The sequence below is a fragment of the Grampus griseus genome (assembly GCF_964374135.1).
Source record: "Grampus griseus genome assembly, chromosome: 14".
Classification (NCBI taxonomy): domain Eukaryota; kingdom Metazoa; phylum Chordata; class Mammalia; order Artiodactyla; family Delphinidae; genus Grampus; species Grampus griseus.
Window position 1 is genome coordinate 74,533,661 of NC_139008.1, and position 17,675 is coordinate 74,551,335.

The 17,675-nt window shown below is 49.1% G+C and overlaps 1 protein-coding gene across 3 annotated transcripts in view; it reads right to left on the minus strand.

Annotated features, from left to right (window-relative positions):
• The window catches only part of ELMO2 (engulfment and cell motility 2), a 38,407-nt gene that overhangs the window by 9,281 nt on the left and 11,451 nt on the right, over positions 1-17,675 (minus strand). For 2 of the 3 annotated variants that reach the window (XM_082670655.1, XM_082670656.1), the window contains exons 3-11: positions 17,512-17,552; positions 16,980-17,052; positions 16,555-16,605; positions 12,769-12,950; positions 11,126-11,225; positions 9,869-10,020; positions 7,287-7,365; positions 4,067-4,117; positions 67-189 (exon numbers count right to left, since the gene is read on the minus strand). In XM_082670655.1, coding sequence (XP_082526781.1) covers positions 67-189; positions 4,067-4,117; positions 7,287-7,365; positions 9,869-10,020; positions 11,126-11,225; positions 12,769-12,950; positions 16,555-16,605; positions 16,980-17,052; positions 17,512-17,552 — 852 coding nt within the window. The remainder of the gene's footprint in view (positions 1-66; positions 190-4,066; positions 4,118-7,286; positions 7,366-9,868; positions 10,021-11,125; positions 11,226-12,768; positions 12,951-16,554; positions 16,606-16,979; positions 17,053-17,511; positions 17,553-17,675) is intronic. The other variant, XM_082670657.1, reaches the window with a different exon arrangement.

Consider the following 17,675-nt stretch of genomic DNA (forward strand, 5'->3'; position numbering starts at 1 on the left):
CGGAATGCACCACATCAAACAGCACACGATGCCAGCCAGGAAAGCTCTGTCCCACTTAGAACCAACCTGGTCATTGGGGTCCATCTTGGTCATCATCCTTTCTTCCAGAAGGTTAAAGGTCAGCACTTGCAGGACATACAGCTGATGGGCCATCTCAGTTTTGATGGGGCGGTTCCCTCGGATCACATGCTGGAGAGAGCAAAGGCAGGGAGCAGAGGGTTGGACTGATTTTTACTGAAGAGTCACATCCATGCTGGTGAAAAGACAGTACGCTGGGCAGGGGACAGGGTTTCCTCCCCCACACAGGGAGTTCCAGAAGGGGATGGAATATGAATGGGTCTGATTCAGGCAGAGATGATTCACTGCAGGCCTCAAGGGCACCATCTTTTTTTGTGCACGCCCCTGGCCGGGGAAGTAACATTACGATGCGGGAGATCAGCCGCTGGACCTCATTCCAATCGATCCAGACAACAGAGTGTGCGTGAAGAGTCGCTTGCAGAACTGGACAGTACAATTCTTTTGTTTTCCCTTAGAAAAATAAAATGTTTTGGATGGCCTCACCAGGTAGAGAGGTTCCGAAAAGATCATTTTCTTTCAATCATCTCGAGACACCTACACAAAGAGGGGCACCTAACGCTCCTTGTCCGGCCCCCTTCTCTCCTACTGGTGTCCCTCCCCTTCCCTCTGCTCATTCTGGGTATGTCCCCCTCCCCATGTCCCCACACCACATCCCTCTCCTCTCCTCTAATTCTATCCTCCCCACCCACTCAGCTCACCACCTCCTCCCTGATGCCCACCAACCTTAGGTCCTTCTCCACCTCTCACGCTCCATCTCTGTCTTGTTCTACATGCCACAGCCCCCCTCTGTCCTCCGGGCTGGTTCCCGTCCTGTCCCTTGGTGTCCTGTTCCCTCGCCCGCAGTAGCCTCCTGCTCTTTCCTGCCTGCTCCCTTGCATTCCTCACTCCCTCTGTCCCATTCACCATCTAGAATCCTGTCGTTCTTGGTCTTTTCTTGCCCAAAGGAGACTCTTGCCCAGTTTCCCACACGTAACCGCCCTCTGTGCCCTTCGTGTTCTCTTACTCGGTCTAGCTCGTCTCTAGAGCCGTGTTGTCCAGTATGGTAGCCACTAGCCATATGTGGCCACGTGCATCTAAGTCAGTTAAAATTGATTCAAGTTAAAAGTTCAGGTCCTCAGTCGCACTAGCCACATTTTAAGCTCAGGAGGCACAAGTGGCTAGTGGCTACATCCAATGACAGAGTAGAATGGAACATATCAGAAAGTTCTGCTGTACTCTAAAATACTTAGCTTTCTAACTCTAGGTCAGCTCTCTCTAGAGCTTGCTCTGGTTCGGGATCAATCTCTTTAGATCTGTGCAGTCCAGTCTGGTAGCCACTAGCCACCTGTGGCTGGTGAACACTTGAAATGTGGCCAGTCCAAATTGAGATGTGCTGTAAATGTAAAATGCACACTGGATATCAGAGCCTTAGTATGGAAACAGAAAATGTAAAATATCTCATTAACAATTTTCCTATTGATTACATGTTGGTATCATAGTATTTTAGATATGCCGGGTTAAATGAATTATATTATTGAAATTCGTTTCCCCTATTCCTTTTTTAGTCAACGCTGCTACTAGAACACTTAAATGAAACAAGTGGCTCGCATCATATTTCCACTGGACGGCGCTGCTCTAGACTTCCTCTCCCCACCGGTGCAACTCCATGAGAGCTCTTCCTTTCTCTGTCTTTCTTTCCCTATATCTGCAAGGCCCAATACAGTAGCCAGAAGCCACACGTGGGCATTTAAACTGAAACTTTAAAGAACTACAAATTCAGTTCCCCAGCCACGCTAGACACATTTCAAGTGTTCAACAGCCATACGTGGCTTGGGCCACCCTTTCTGCACACACCTCCCCAGCTACAGCAGGTTCTAGGGGACAGCGCCGCTCTGCTCACCTCCTCCCTGAGCCCTCTCCGCGGCCTGACCTCTCTCACCAAGCCTCCTCGCCCCTCCCAAGCTTCCTTCTCAAGGTCTGCTCTGCCCCTCCTCCGCCTCCAGTCTCTTCTCTCCGCTTAGGCTGCTTCTGCCCCTCCACCTCACTCTGAGCCTCTTCCTTTCTCTGCGTCCCTCCCTCTGTCACTCTGATTTCTCCCTACCCATCTACCCCTATTCCTCTCTCCTCACCTCTCTCCAGAATTCATAAAACCACTCTGAAGAGAGGTTAAAGTTAATGTGATACTGGTTTCCATTCACTTTAATCCCCGTTTCTCAATCTCAGAGATGTCAGAGTGGGAGGGTAATTCCTCGAGTCATCAATGGCTTAAAGAAGAACAGTGCCAGTCTGATGAAGTCTTATTTAACTGGCAAGTACCTCGAGGCCTCAGCTCCCTGGCTCAACTCCGTTCAATCCCGGGACTTAAGTGAGCACGCGTTAACCTTCTAGCAGACCGGTTCAGTCTGAGTCCTGACACCAAACTGTCTTCTATAGTGGATGGAATCTTTGCTTGTTCACCAGGCTTGTCCAGAAATGAGATGAACGTCTAATCTCGTTCAGGTAAATGATAAGCCTCGAAATTCATTAAAGTTCTCTGAGAAGGGCACCCACTCCCACACATGCAGAGGATGGCGCCCAACACAACCGCTCGGACACGGGAGACAAGAATGTGGGGACCTGTGTGGCAGGCAGAGGGCGGAAGCGTCTGGCCAGGTCCTTCCTGCCGGGCTGGCAGCGGGGCTGTGTGACCAGGGAGGTGGCCCGCAGGCAGGAGCTCGCTCTGCGAGGTGAAGTCCGGTGGGCTCTGCCTGTTTAGAGCAGCTGATCGCTCCACCTCACAGGTGCCCACGGTTACTTCTTGAATTCTGTCACCTCTGTATCTTGTTTACGGTGAAGGAACTGCCCATGTGAGCAGAGCGCTCACCAAGTGCCAGGCCCCCTGCTAAGCCCTGTGTCTATGTATCAGCTCATGTGGGCCGCACATCCAGATAAGCAAACTGAAGCCCACAGGAGTTAAGTGAACCGCTCAAGATGAAGGACTGGTTAAAGGCAGAGCGGGGGCTGCCGACTCCAAAGTTCATGCTCAGAATTAGGAAGCCTTTCACACTTGACTCTTGATTTCTCATTTTGTTCCCTACACTGTGGTCTCCCAGGTGCACCTGGTTTTGGACGACTGATAAAAGGGCCTTTTAACCCAGCTCCTTGACTCTCCTTCCCCGCTCTCACCTCCCACCTCAGCTCTCTCCCCGCCCACATCCCCACTGCAGAACAGGGACTGAGACCTCCCTCCAGATGCCTCCCTCCCCCGCCAACTCCCGCTCTACCCTCCTCCCTCACACACCCCTCAGGAAACACGGATCTTGGAGTGTGACCTTTCTAAAACGCCAGCCTGGTTATTTCACGAGCCTGATTAAAGCCCCTCAGTTGCTTTTGGGAGAAAGACCTAGGCCCTACCTGATCTGGTCTTTGCTACCTCTCCAGCCTGTCACAAATTCTGACCCCAAGCTCCACCGGACCACACACTCCTCCTAGGTGCCCCCTTCCCCATGCAGGAACTCCTTTTCTGACTGGTCATCTGGCTTATCCTCAGCCTTCCCTGAAGACCCGCCTCTAAGGGCTCCAGACAACTCTCCTTTGCGGCAGGACTGACAGCTCCTCTCTGCAATCTCCCAGGCTGGGCATCCCTCCCGGTGCCCCGCACAACTCAGGGTTATGACTGGTGTTAGTTGAGTGAATTCCTCTTCTGTGCCTATTTTAACACACTCCCTCTGGATAAAAGTCTGTGGGGTTGTGAGGCAACAAACAGTATATCTGGCTAAGTACCTCCTTAGAGGCTCTGCAGCTCCTGGTGGGACAGCCTCCTAGAGACAACCCTGCTTACAGTGGATCAGAAACCATAAGCTTTCCAGCTTAGGAAGTGTTTAGTACCTATCGGTAAGGACCCTCTGAGTGCCCATCCCACTCCACAGTGATTTCAATAATAATAATACAGCTATAATAATAGTGATGGTTGTAGTTAATAGTAACAAAACAATTACAGTAACAAAACATAGCTTGTCTGGGAACTTACATTGAGGATTATGGACCGAAGGTGCTTCTGTGCGAATGCGTTGGCCATATCCTATTAAGAAGAAGCGACATAAGGTAAGGTGGCAGGCATGCAGCTGTGACAACTATCAAGAGGAAGGTGATGTCATAGCTCTGGGGCTTTTTCCCTTAATTTTTTTCCTTTAAAATGAAAAGTGGGCAAATGAAAAAAAATTCACAGACCTTCAAATACGTATTTTATACTCTGAAAAATTCCCATACATTTTCTTTCATGAGTACACATTAATGCAAACAGGGTTTCCTTTCCCAATGGTACAATCAACCGTGTCATCTTCAAAGAGGGACAAAGGCTGCTTCAGGACGAGACACTTGTGTTACAAGGATGCCAGGAGATGGACAACAAGCACAGGCCACAGAGCAGCACGATGGTTCCCAAGCCACATGCACCACGCCAGGCCAGAACCACTGCCAAGGCTGGGAGGGACTCTAATGGAACACTGACTCCAAACCGAGCAAGAGGGCTTGGGCTCCAGCATCCCCCTCCACTGCGCCCCCCCGCCCCAGCACCACACCAGCAGACGGAGCTGGGGTGGGATGCTCTGAACCAGCAGGTGGTCTACGATTCACTTCTGATCAGTTTAGAGAACAAGGTGTTGGGTGCTTTGGAGTGATTTTTCACAACAGGGTCACCTTTTTTATTTATTTGGTTCAGATTTTGACAGTAACACTTTATTTAGCTCACTCAGGAAATAAAGTATCCTACGTTAAGTCAATCTTCCAGGGAATGAAGCTTTAAGGGTCCTCTCAGAACTGTTATTTTGACCATTCTTATGCTAATCTTCTAAAAATATATACACTTCCTGTATTTCTGAAGAGACTACGATGATTATAATACGTTAATCACTGCCAAGGACTTGACTTCATCAGGAACAAAGAAACACATCGGTTATTATTCTGTGCTGTGGCACTGTGATACCCTACGGGGCTTCTGAAATGTGAAGCTATTTTCCCCTGAACAAAATGGTCCCAGATTACTATGCTTTTCAGTTTTCTGACAGCTTTTCATAATTCTTCTGTCTCTTCCTTCCAATGTCAGCCACCACTTCTTACAATGTTAATTAGTATGACTTCACTTCCTGAACTGCTGCCTTAATTTAATTTCATAGATAATTCTAAATCAACGGGCCTGAGGGAGCTGTCACACCTCTCCTAGGGGGCAATATCCGTGAGTGTTGTCATTTTTCTCAGAGCTGGAAGGCCTTTGTCTCTCGCTTCTAGATTTCTAGCCAAATTCCAATGGCTGACGCTGTCAGGAATATTAAGTTTTACTCTGCGTCCCCTGAGCACACACTAACTGGCAAAGGAGGAAGGTGGACTAGAAACTTCTCTGTAGCTATGGGAGGCCAACTCACGATTAAATCTTGCTGTCCACAACTCATGAAGTTGCTAACTGACAGTGGTCTGCTGCTGGAATATAAAGGCCTGCAACCAAAGGCTTCTCTGCGGTGCCGGGGGAAGCACTCATCCTTTTTCATATCCTCATAGAGCTGACCTCTTTGAGCTCCCTCTAATCCTCTAAGAAACCCTCCCTCTAAGAAACGAGTATCCAAATTCCCTTCTGTCAACTGTCTAAAGCTTTTCCAATTCCTAGGATCTAGGAAGCGTCCAAAAGGGCGTGGATGTACCTTTACTCCTGGCTACAGCAAGCTGGAATGTGATGCATCTGGCATCGTCTAGATGAAAGCCACAGGCTATTTCTGAATCTGATCTTCCTGGCTGAACCACAGACCCATGTGAAGGCAGGTTACAAAGGAGAGACTGGGCCACATTCCCCAGGGCAGGCGTCCCCTTAATCCTTTATGCGACTCTGATCCGTGGTACTTCGCTAAGTGTCCTGACAAATGAGATTTACAGCACACAACCTTTTCCTGTGTCTTGCAGCTCCCTGAACAACTAGATCAGATCACGAGATTCTCACCCAGCTTCAACCTCCCCACCTGGAAAAGAGCGGGGCCCTTTCCATATGGCAGCGCTACTTACAGTGACAGGGAGGTCTAGAGGATTAAGATGCTTGTCCTGCCGGCAGAAAGCAAAAAGCACAGAGAGAAGCAGATGGAAGAATGAGCCTTCAGCTTACATTCAAAACAGGACTAGGGAGGAAGAGATGAACAGAGCCAGCCATCCAAGAAAGACAAGGACAGACAGAACCACAGACGCTCCTGGTCCTCCCACCAGAATCTTCCAGGAACTTGGTACATAATCCCACAGGATTTACAACTTACTGAGCCCACGGTATTGACCGAGAATTACAAAGTCTTGCTTTTGTACATCACTTGGGATTTGACCAGAGAAATCTAGAACAGTCGTGTTGGAAGGGCTCAGAGCGATCTTTAATCTGGCCCTTGCATTTTACAGAAAGGGAAACGGAGACCCAGGGGGGTTAGAGCACTTGCCCAGCAGTGGCAGGAAAAGTACTCAGCCTCGGACCCTGGCCTCCTAGGTCAGTCCTTGCTCCACTGCCCAGCTGATCCCTGGTTTCCTCACTTGTAAAATATGGCTTTTTCTCATGACATCCTTATGAAGTGAATGGGGCAGATGTTGTTACTCCCACGTTATAGGTGAGGAAACTGGGGTTTAGAGAAGCAGAGCGATTTGCATCATGTCACACAGCTGATTGATAGGGAAGAAAAAAGTTTAGAACCTGGATCAGAGGATCTTTATACGTGAAACTTCAAGCTAAGTCCCTCCACTCTTGCTTCCTTAAGCAAGGATTGCGTTTGTTTCTGTCTCCTGGGACCCGGCAGGGAGGCCCAGCGGGTCTCCTCTCCCTGCTCCCTGCTCCTCTAACCCAGGGGTAGTCGCAGTAAGGCCAAATGAGGCCTGTTGCCTGTTTGTGTCTAGAAGGTCTTGTGGAAAGACAGCCACACCCACCTGTCTGCCTACTGTTTGAGGCTGCTTTGGCTACAGCGGCAAGGTTGAATAGTTGCCACGTAGACCACAAGGGCCACCAGGCAAAAAAATATTTACTCGTCCTTGAGGGCAAAAAGTTTGCAGGCCCCTGCCCTGACCTAGGACCCAGCTGGTTTCCCTCCTAGCTCTTCCCCGGGTCTTCCTTAGCAAAGCCACTCAGACGGGCTCTGGCTGCAGAGGGGCAGGAGGAGGGACTCTTGGGAAAATGACTGGGTGGATAAGTCTTCTCTTGGGAGAGCCCAGATGAAAAGCTTGAAAAGGCCACCACAGACCTGTCGCTTGTCCTCAGGAGCCTTCAGAAAAAGTGCGTTAATCAGTGCAATGGCGTAGGTCTGAATCTCCTGGTTGGAGCTGTGTCAACGGAGAAAGAAGGCAGAGAGAGGTTAGGAGACTGACCAGCAAGACGATCCTTAGAGATGTTTTAAAACAATCACTTGCACACTGTAATCAAATAATAATCAGAGGCTTAGCCTCAAAAGCTTAAAAGTGGGCAGACTCCCTGACCCAGCAATTCCACTAACAGGAATTTACCCAAAGATAGTCATCAGAGAGCTGTGCATGAGTTACTGGCAAGGTGTTTCATCCAAGTACTATAAAAAAAATCAAGAACAGTAAATAATGCAAATGTCCACAGTAGCGACTCTGTTCATATATATTCAAATCCTAAGCGGTCATTAAAAATGCTGTTTTAGCATAAAGGTTCTTCGCCTGGGGTTAGGGATGGGCTTAGAGTGTCTGGGAACCCTAGAAATGGTGTAGCCATTATTCCTTGTAGCTGGCTGACTATGTGATACTTTTTTCCAGGGAGGTGAGAGTCTATAACTGTTACTGGATTTTCAAAGGCATATGGGGTGGAAAAAAAAAAAAAAATATATATATATATATATACACATTTTTTTTTTTTTTTAATGTTTGGCCAGGCCTCACTGCTTGCGGGATCTTAATTCCCCAACCAGGGATCGAACCCGCACCCTCGGCAGTGGGAGCATTGGAGTCCTAACCACTAGACCGGCAAGGAATTCCTGCACAAGATTTAGAACTACCCTTTCAGAAGGTTCTTTGACATGGGAAATGTTCAGTAACTATTAGTCCATAAAAAAAGTCAAGGCACGCATAGCATGTACAGTAAGATTCCAACTTTCTTAAAAATATGCATAGAAAAAAAACCCAGCGGCACAGTCAATTTACTGTTAACAGTGGTTATGTCTGGAGGGGGGATAATGGGCAAATGATTTCCTTTTTGTGCTTTTCTGTATTTTCAAAATCTCTGACTATGAACTTATTTTATTTTAAACAAATAAAATAACTACAACGCTTCTCTGGAATCTTGTAATCCTGGCACTTGACAAGAGCTCTCCACCTGCCACGTCATAAGTGCATTCTGTGGCTCTCTCCAGAGGGGCTGCTGGGTGTCCTGGTTGGCCGGGGGCACCTTGGAGGTCTGGTGGAGGCTACTAATTGTCCCTCAGCCCAGCAGCAGAGGACATGACTTCTGGGGACAGCAATGGGCTGAAAGTGTTCATAGACTGACCCCTAAGAAATGCCACGCTCCTCTATCATCTCTAAGGAGGTAACTGGTTCATTCCCAATTCAGAAACAAAGAAATAGAGGTAACTCTGAGGTCAGGAAAATCAGGACTCTCCACCTGGAGTTTACAATGTCCCCCTGACTTCAATCAACATTTTTGGCTTTTGGGCATGAAAACAGAGGCTGAAGAATTCCTTAGAGAAGTGACAAGGAGAAGTCAGAGCTGTAAATCTCCTTGTGCTTCCTTTTTACTTGGACTAGTGGGAAGGTACAGGCTGAGAGCATAGCTGAGTGAAGACAAGGCTGCTATAATCAACCAAGTCTGGGAGCTCTGGCTTCCCCTGGAACTGGCAGGGCCTTCTGTCAATGTCCCATATGCTGGAAGGGAGCAAGGGTTAGGAAGGAATCAGCAGTGTCCCCATCCTTGTTTTGCGAAGTCCAGTCCCCTTAAATTGTGTGGAATGGTTGAAAGGGAAGTATAAAGAATGGGGAGGAGACAAACAGTGCTCCAAAGGCTTTATCTGTCTTTGGCTTTTGTTTACTATCTGTTTAATGTTTTAGGATGTGATAAGCTTCTTAAAAAACAAACAAAAGCAAAAAACAGAAAAACAAAAAAACCTCCTCAATACCTATCCTATGCTGGCCCCTATGCTGGACCTTTTATCTTCTTTGATCCTCACAAGTCTGAGAGGCGGGGATGATTAACCTTAGTCTAGAGGCGAGGAAACTTAGGCCAGAAGAGATTAGGTAATTTGCTGAGGGCAGAGACCTAGTTTGCAGTAGATCCTGGATTAGAATTCACATCCTATACAATACTTCTTGCTACCCCCACCAGCATACTGTTAGTTCGGCAAGAGTTCATTCAACAAATGCTAATTGATCTTCTACTTAAATCAAATCAAGGGATACAAAAATGATTGGCCCCTTTTCCCAGAGAGCTCAAAGTTTAAAATGGGAGGCAGATAATAAAAATACAGTATTTTATATAAATATGATTATCATAGGTACAAACAGAAACTATTTGGCCCACAGAGGAGAAAGCATCTAATTCTTTCTGGTACCATGGTGGTACAGGAAGATTGGGAAAAACTTCACATTATCCTGAGAGGCAAGGAGAGTTACAGAGGATTTCAAGCGGGAGCATGACATGACCAGGTCTGAATTACGGGAGGAATTCTGAGTAGTGTGGAAGAGGTGATGAGTGAATGAACAAGCAGATCAGCATCTCAGAGTACAAGCAAAGCAGTAGGATTGGAAGACTTAAACAGAGTAAGAGGGGAGAAGATAACAGGCAGGGAAGGGAGGCTGGGGCAGGGTCTCTACTTACACCTGGAGGTGAGAGATGAGCTGTCCCACAGTGATTTCCTCTGCGATCTTCTGGTACAGACTCTGGCTGTTCAAGACCATGCTCTCCAGGATGGCCAGGGACCTCTGCAGGATTGACACGTCCACCATGGGCTGGCTCACGTACCCTGCGATCTAAAGCCAGAGAGGGCAAGTCAGTTAGGAAGCTCAGGGCCCGAGAGAGCTGAAGGCTTAGGTTTTGGACGCCCGCCGCCCCCAGACTCTCCTCTTAGGTGTGCTGCCCACGTTTGGACAGCTGTCCCCAGGTGGATGATGGTATCTGCTATGTTGGCCAATGTGCCAGGGAGTTCCTAGGCATGGATAACTCAATTTCAAATTACAGCATCCACTCAACTATGTTTCGTTAAACCTAAGGGCTTAATCTTTTGTTTTCAAAATAAGGGTTCAGGCATGAAAAAGCCGAGGGTAAAAAGCAGAGGGTTTTACTGATGCTGGGATCTCATTTGCTCTCCATGTACTGTACTCCGGACATACATTTTGTCCCTATACACACGCAGAACAGCAGACTCGGGGACATAGAAAGGACCTCAAAGTCTTATAATCTAATCCCTTTTCTCAATCCCCATTATAACATCTTTGACACATGGTCATTTCACTTGTGCCTAAGTATCTCCAGCATTGGGAAGTTCTCAATGTCCCAACCCAATGACAGGTGTAATTCTAGGTCAGCAGATATAGCATTCATTGGTTTTAGTTCAGTTTTCTGAGGTGATACTGCCCCTTCTTCTAGAAGAAAGGAGGATAAAACTAGAAGTATCTTCTCCCCCCCCACTGAGTTCATCTGACAATCAAACAGTCTACCTTGCAGATTTGTAAACAGAAGGCAGATTGATAAATAGAAGGCAAATGAAATGAACGGTTTTTTTTTTTTTTTTTTTTATCCAAAGAGGAGGCAGGGCTCAGGAAGCAGGTCAGAAGACTTAGGGATGGTACTGGCTGGCTGGCGGCACGCTATCCCGAGTCTCACTGACAATCCAATTCCACTTTGGCCATAATCAGTTCCGGGAGTCCAGTTCCATCTTCTCAGTGCAGGCCCTGCGAGTGTAACAAAGTACACCTTCCAGGAGCCACAGGAAGGCCGGAGCCTGAGGATGAAACACCTGGCCTCGGGGATCGAACGCCGGCCCTCGCTGGAGCAGCTGTGTCGCCCGCACCTCCCCTCAAGCCTAGAGGACAACTGGCGACGGAGGGAGGAAAGACGGAATGTTGGAGGCCTCACCTGCTTAATGAAGGTGATTGAAACCATGTCCCAGGAGACAATGCCATGGTCCATGAGCTCTAAGAAGGCAGTCAGGGTGAATGCCAGCATCTCACTGTAGCTGAGACATGTGCAAAACACACACAAAACAATACAAAGATTCAGAACTGGGGAGCACAGGTGTGAAGGCAGCCACAATAGGGACGGATTTCAACGTAAGCACCACCTGAGAAATCAGCGAACGCCACTGTGAGCCAGCGCCTGGCACACACCTAAGCTAGGTGTGGAGCAGCTTCTTCCCTGGAATCACCAAAGGAAAGGCTTCTGGGTCTGGCCTTGTCAAATCCCAGCACTTGGTGGGGTACCCGAGGGAGCTTACATCCCAGGTTCACTTTTAGGCTGGGAGGCGGCAGAGCACAGGAGAAAGAGGATGAACTCTGGCCATGGGTTCAACTACTTACTAACTGTGCAAATTTTATCTGTTCAAACTTCTATTTCTTTCTCTGTGAAACTGAGTTCCTCTCACAGCGTTAACCTCACGGCGTTGTGGTGAGGGCAGGGTGACAGTGCATGCGAAACCCTACCACAGAGCTGACAGAGAATGAGGGCTGAAATGTTTTCTCCCCTCTGTCTCTGCTCTGTATACACGTCAACCTTTATACATCTGTACAGTGCTCTATAATTTACAAACTATATTTCCATTTGCAAAGCATGTTCTGACCCATTCTCATCCACAGTACTCCTCATGACAATATGGCAAGGGAGGTATCACCTCCACTTTAAAGAGGAGACGAAGGCCAGTCCAACCCCGCACTCCCGGGAGACTGCGGAACGTCTGGGTCAGTGCTGATGGCAGCCAAAGGCTTCGAGATTTCCGTGCAGCCGGAGAATCCAAGACTTAAAACAAATACCCAAGACTAGCTGCTCGGTCTGGCTAAAAATTTCAGTAGCTGATCCATCAACTCAAAGGTTTCTGACTCCCTCTCTGCCAGCTTAGGTTCTGTGGGCTTAGAAGACAAACTAAACATCTGTTTACTCACTGCTGATAATGGCATGGCAGTTTCCCGCCACGTTCACCTTGGCACTGGAGTACCACAAAGCCACTTGCAGTGCGTCGCAAAGTTCCGGACGCCCCCCTGCCCCCGTGAAAATGGGTGACAGGGAGACAGCGGATGGGTGGGAATACGCCCCGGTAAACACAGAGGAGGGCCCGTGCGCGTCTCTGTATAAGGAGCCTGTGTGTGGAGTGGGGAGGTGACTGGAGAGGGAGGGACGCAGGGGTGCGATTAAGAACACACAGACACCTGTTCTACTTGCTAATGGACAGTCTGCTAACTTCCATCAAGCCGGTCATTTTCCGGAAATGATTTCAGCCGTGAGCTGACCTCTCTCTTCTTGACTTCTAGAGCCCCGACTTTCACGTCACTCAGCATAGTACTGTTTTGTACCGTCACTGAATTTGTGAGAGCCCAACTAGACTACAAGATTCAGGACCACAATAGTGAATTATACCCCTCTGTGTGGACCCTGGTGCTGGGCACGCTGCTCTGTATGCAGAAGGAGCTCAATAAGCTCATTTGACTCAACGGAAATGAGCATAGGATGCCCTGCGCCGTGTCGTAAATCTCTCGAGAGCTCCCAAACGAGACCTCAGCAACACTCACTGGGATAAGAGCTTGGTTCCGCTTTCCACAAGCCGCGTCAGCACAACAATGCCATCCATGTTGATGAACTCGGTGGCGAAGGTCACGTCCGCAGAAAGCTTGGCCAGCTCCTTCATGGCGTCCAGCCGGGTCTCCATGTTGGATGACTGGGTCCTCTCCATCAGCTGGCGTGCGGCCCGGGACTGCGGGACCAGGGACAAGACACATGCCATCTGCTCCCTGTGGCAGGTTACTGCTCTGTGAATAGCTCACAGGGGCCCTTCTGTGGACTCCCAAGCCCGAGACAGAAGTAGCTCTTCACACTGCTTCAGATTTGCTAAATAAATGTTTATTGGATCAATCAGGGAATCACCAGTACGATGAGACCGGTCTGTGTATGTGTATCCTTTCTGTACCACCCTGGTCTATGGAATAAAAAAATTCCCACCGAGGGAATACAAGAGAGATCTGGGAGATGACAACCCGCTAACCAGGGCAAGTCACAAAGAAACAGATATTAGTTCAATATCAGAGTTTTTCTTTTTTTTTTAATTGAAGTATAGTTGATTTACAATGTTTTGTTAGTTTCTGGTGTACAGCAGTGTTATACACATATATGCGTGTCTGTGTGTGTGTGTGTGTATGTATATTTTCTTCTTCATATTCTTTTCCATCACGGTTTATTACAGGATTATTGAATCTAGTTCCCTGTGCTATACAGTAGGACCTTGTTGTTTGCCTACTTTATATATGGTAGTGTGTATCTGCTAATCCCACACTCCTAATTTATCCCTCCCCCACCCCCTTTTCCCTTTGGTAACCGTAAGAGTTTTCTATTGATATTAACTAAAGCCGTCAGACAGTGGAAGAGGCTGTCTCTTGAATGCTGGGCTCTCGGTCACTGGAAGCAATCGAGGAAGACTGGACGGGCACCTGTACAAAGTGCTGTGGAAGGGGCTCCTATGTGGGTGGAGGATGAAATCTGATGACCTCTAAGGACCCTTTCAATCTGAAACTGTGATCAGCCTGACGCGTTTTTTTCACTTTCCCTCAGAGTCCGTATCATTGTTCCTCAAAGTGCTAGCCCTGGGAAAACTAAGAATACCAAGGGGCTAGAAGCAGCTAATTTCAAAACGGCTTTTCGAAAATGACGGCTGGTGACAGAGCCTCCCCCGAGCACGTGAACCTTTCCCATGGGAGCACCTGCATCCTTCCTGCAACTGCGGCTGACACCCCTCCTCTCATGTTCACTGGTCTTTCCTGTTGCTGAACTTACTCACTCTATAGTCTGTGCCTCACAGCTTACCGTTCCATCATTCTCTATCTCTCGTGTGTTACTTTAATATTCTCGGTTGGAATGGAAGAATCTGGAGAGCACAAGCGCCCCGGGGGGGTCTTCGTTTTTCTTCCAGTGCTAAGCAAGCGACGGAGCCCAGGTACTGCTGCTGCAGAGGAGTCGGGCCTACCCACGTCTCTCCCCTTTAACGGCACGCTGCTCGCGAGGACACAGAAACCCTCCCTCACCTCCACGGTGAGGGACGCGTGCGCTGCGAGAAAAGGTCACAGGACGGAACGATTTGAAGAGCGCTGGTCTGCATCACACTGGGAGCCTTCCAACTCCAAATGTCAGTTCTCCTCCCGGGACAGCATTTCCGGGCCACCTCCTGCGCCTCCTGCTTCTGGGGAAGTCAGCTACGCTGCGCGCGAGGCCCGTAAAATGCTTCGGCACTTCTGTAAGAGCGCGCAGCTCCCAGGCCATCTCGTTAAATTAGCCGAGCTTGGGGAGGAGAAATGAAGTCCTTAGGACGAGAAGAGCTGAGGAGGAGGGCAGGAGCAGGCAGTGCCAAGAACACTGGCCTGGGGTCGCCCAGACCTGGGTTTGAGAGGCAGCTGCGCCGCGTTCTGAGCTGTCGACAACTGGCAGGTTATTTAGTCTCTCTGAGTCTCAGTTTCCTGGTCTGAAAAATGGGGCTATCAAGAGTACTCATCTCATGGGGTTTGTCGAGATTAAGTGATACCATATATGGAAAGTATTCTGCAAAATCCAGGCGCTCAGCCAATGTAGCTGCTATTACTCCACACCTCCCTTCCTTTCAGATGGACCAGCCTGTCACCTCATCAAGAGAACGGGGCCAGCATGCCCTCCGTTTTCCGGCAGCCCTTCTACAAACCTACCTACGCTACCCCCATATCACTGGTCCTGCTCCAGGCCGAGCCGTCGGGGCAAATCCCTCCCCTGGGCTGTGGGCTCCCCCTGTCCTGTGGGCAGCAAGGTCCTGCCCCCGTCACTCATCCCCCCTTTCCCGCACTGGCAACCTTCCTCTCTTGCATCTTAACGTATTTTCAAGGACACATAAAAAACTGCAACAGAAGTTAACAACTGTGAAGGGTCAGAGGAGGGGGACAGCTGGGTAAGTGAGGGACAGGAGTGGGAGAAGACCTTTCACTGTATCTTTGTAAAACTCTTTTGATTTTAACACACGTGAATGTTCCACCTCTTTTTTTTTTTGTGGTATGCGGGCCTCTCACTGTTGTGGCCTCTCCTGTTGCAGAGCACAGGCTCCGGACGCGCAGGCTCAGTGGCCATGGCTCACGGGCCCAGCCGCTCCGCGGCATGTGGGATCTTCCCGGACCGGGGCACGAACCCGTGTCCCCTGCATCGGCAGGTGGACTCTCAACCACTGCGCCACCAGGGAACCCTTCCACCTCTTTTTAAAAGGCGTATCTTTTCAACTCCGTATCCCCGAGCTAGTACCTTCTCTATCTATTTCCTTTTAAACCAAGCTTCCTGATAACATGGCAAACACAAGGTCCTCGCTCTGTCACCTCTTAAACTCAACCCACTGCGATCTGGCTGCCACCCAGCTGCCCCAGCAACCGGCTGACCTCCCAGATCAACGGACCGCTCTTCTGTCCTCAGTTTACCTTCTCTCTGCTCACTGCAGACCAACCCGTCCTCCATCCGGACACTCTCCCTGCCCTCAGCTCCTAAGCCATTTCTAGCGCCTGTTTTCTTTCTACCCTTGTGGGTGCCTCCTTAGTCACCCGGAAGGGCTGCTCTTGCAGGAATCAGGGGGCCAGCTTGCATTCTCGCACTGCTTCCACAGCCAGTGTATTGCCTTCTTCGCCAAGTTCACCTGCAAATACTTTTCCTGCCCATCGTTTCATCGCCACGGCCACTGCCTTCACGGGCTGTCGACACTGCTCATCAGCTTCTTGAAGATTCCTCCTACCACCAACCTTCCTTTTTCAAGCCCATCTTCCACACTGTCACTAAAGTGATCTTCATAAAACATAAACCTAAGCATAATATAGCTTCCTACTTAAAATCTTTCAACGTCCCCACTATGATCTTTCCCTTCTGGATAAAGTCCGACCCATAAGCAGGCCGCCAAGGAACCTTTCACTGGCTTCTGGTTGATGGCTACAGGCCCTCGGCCACCCATCACTCCTGCCTCCCCTAAACAAAGCACATCTCTCTGCTTGGAATACGTTTCCTTTTCTTCTTTCTTCAGCTGCTTCTTGCTTATCCTTCAACATCTGAGCCAAGTGTCCCCCTTCTTTGGAAGGGCTTTCTGGGAATTCTCAGTCTGAGTTAGGTGGACCCTTTTCTGAGTTCCCTAAGCAACCTTCTTTCAGGACCCTTGAGAGAGGCCTTATATTTGTCTGTTTATTCCCAACCAGGCTGTGAGAGCAAAGATTGACTTTTTAACCTCCAAGCCTTACTTAGAACAGAGTCTGGCCCATGGTAGGTGCTCACAGACGCTTGTCAAATAAAGGAATTCCTAAGGAAGGCCGAATACCTACCGGGGAGATAGCCAGCTGTAAGATTGTCCCATTCTTAATGTCACTGCGAGTCTGGGTAGCAAAGAGAAAAAAAGAGTAGCTAAGATAAAATATTAAAATTGTGCAAGCAAGTTGAATCAACAAGAACTTTCTGTCATTTTTAAAGTAGCTGTAACTGAGACTCTTCAGTCAGGGCCTCCTCTCCTGCTTGTTTCTTGGCAAAGAATTTCTAAGATGCTTTTCAAGTGCCTCTCAGGAAGCAGAAGCCACATTTTTCCAGCCACCAGAGGAGGACAAGGGCTGATGCTCCCTGATCTGCCCAGGAAGCAGCTCTTGACCCAGGAAGTGGAAGCTCCCTGGATGTAAGGAGGGCAAACAGCGCCGGCCCCCGGGATGGCTCACTCCAGAGCGAGCCCTGTGTTGGTCTGGCTTCTCCCTGTACTAACCTGTTCGGTGATGTAGAGCTGGGGACCGTCTGCATAACGGAGGGTGTAATACTCCGGGTTTGGCAGTGACCACCTATGTAAGAGAAAAACAGTACAGCCTGTGTGGCCATGCCGGGGGGCCTGTCTAGAAGCTGTAAATAAATAATTTTCAACAGAGTTGACTGAGGGATGGTCTGTTTGACGTACAGGGGAAGAAAACCCAAAGCTTTGGGTTGAGATGTTGAACAGTACCCTCCTCAGCCCCTGTAAAGATTGGTACCACAGAAGGCGGCACATATAATTCAGCGCAGGTCTCAGACCCCACCAGGACCTCAGGTGGGGCGTTCCTGGGCGTAAAGGAAAACCTGAAGATTGACAGGTCTCAGGGACATCCCCACCGGCTACACTTTCTTCGTAAGACAACGATCCACAAAACCCCCGGACTGGGGACCCGACTAACTGCAGATCCTCGGGCAGAATTCCTTTCAAGGTCTGGCAATGCTCCTCTGTTTTTAGCCTGTCACCATCCAAAACAGGGGCAGTTTCAACTTACCCATCACAAACTTCCTTGATGATGGACGCCAGGGGCCGTTTCTGAGAGAGAGAGAGAGAGAGAGAGAGAGAGAGAGAGAGAGAGAGAGAGATCCTTCACCAGGAGCCACAGCCTGCTAGTACCAAGGTCCTGATGAGAGGGTCGGCCAGGCAGGGTCGTCCTGG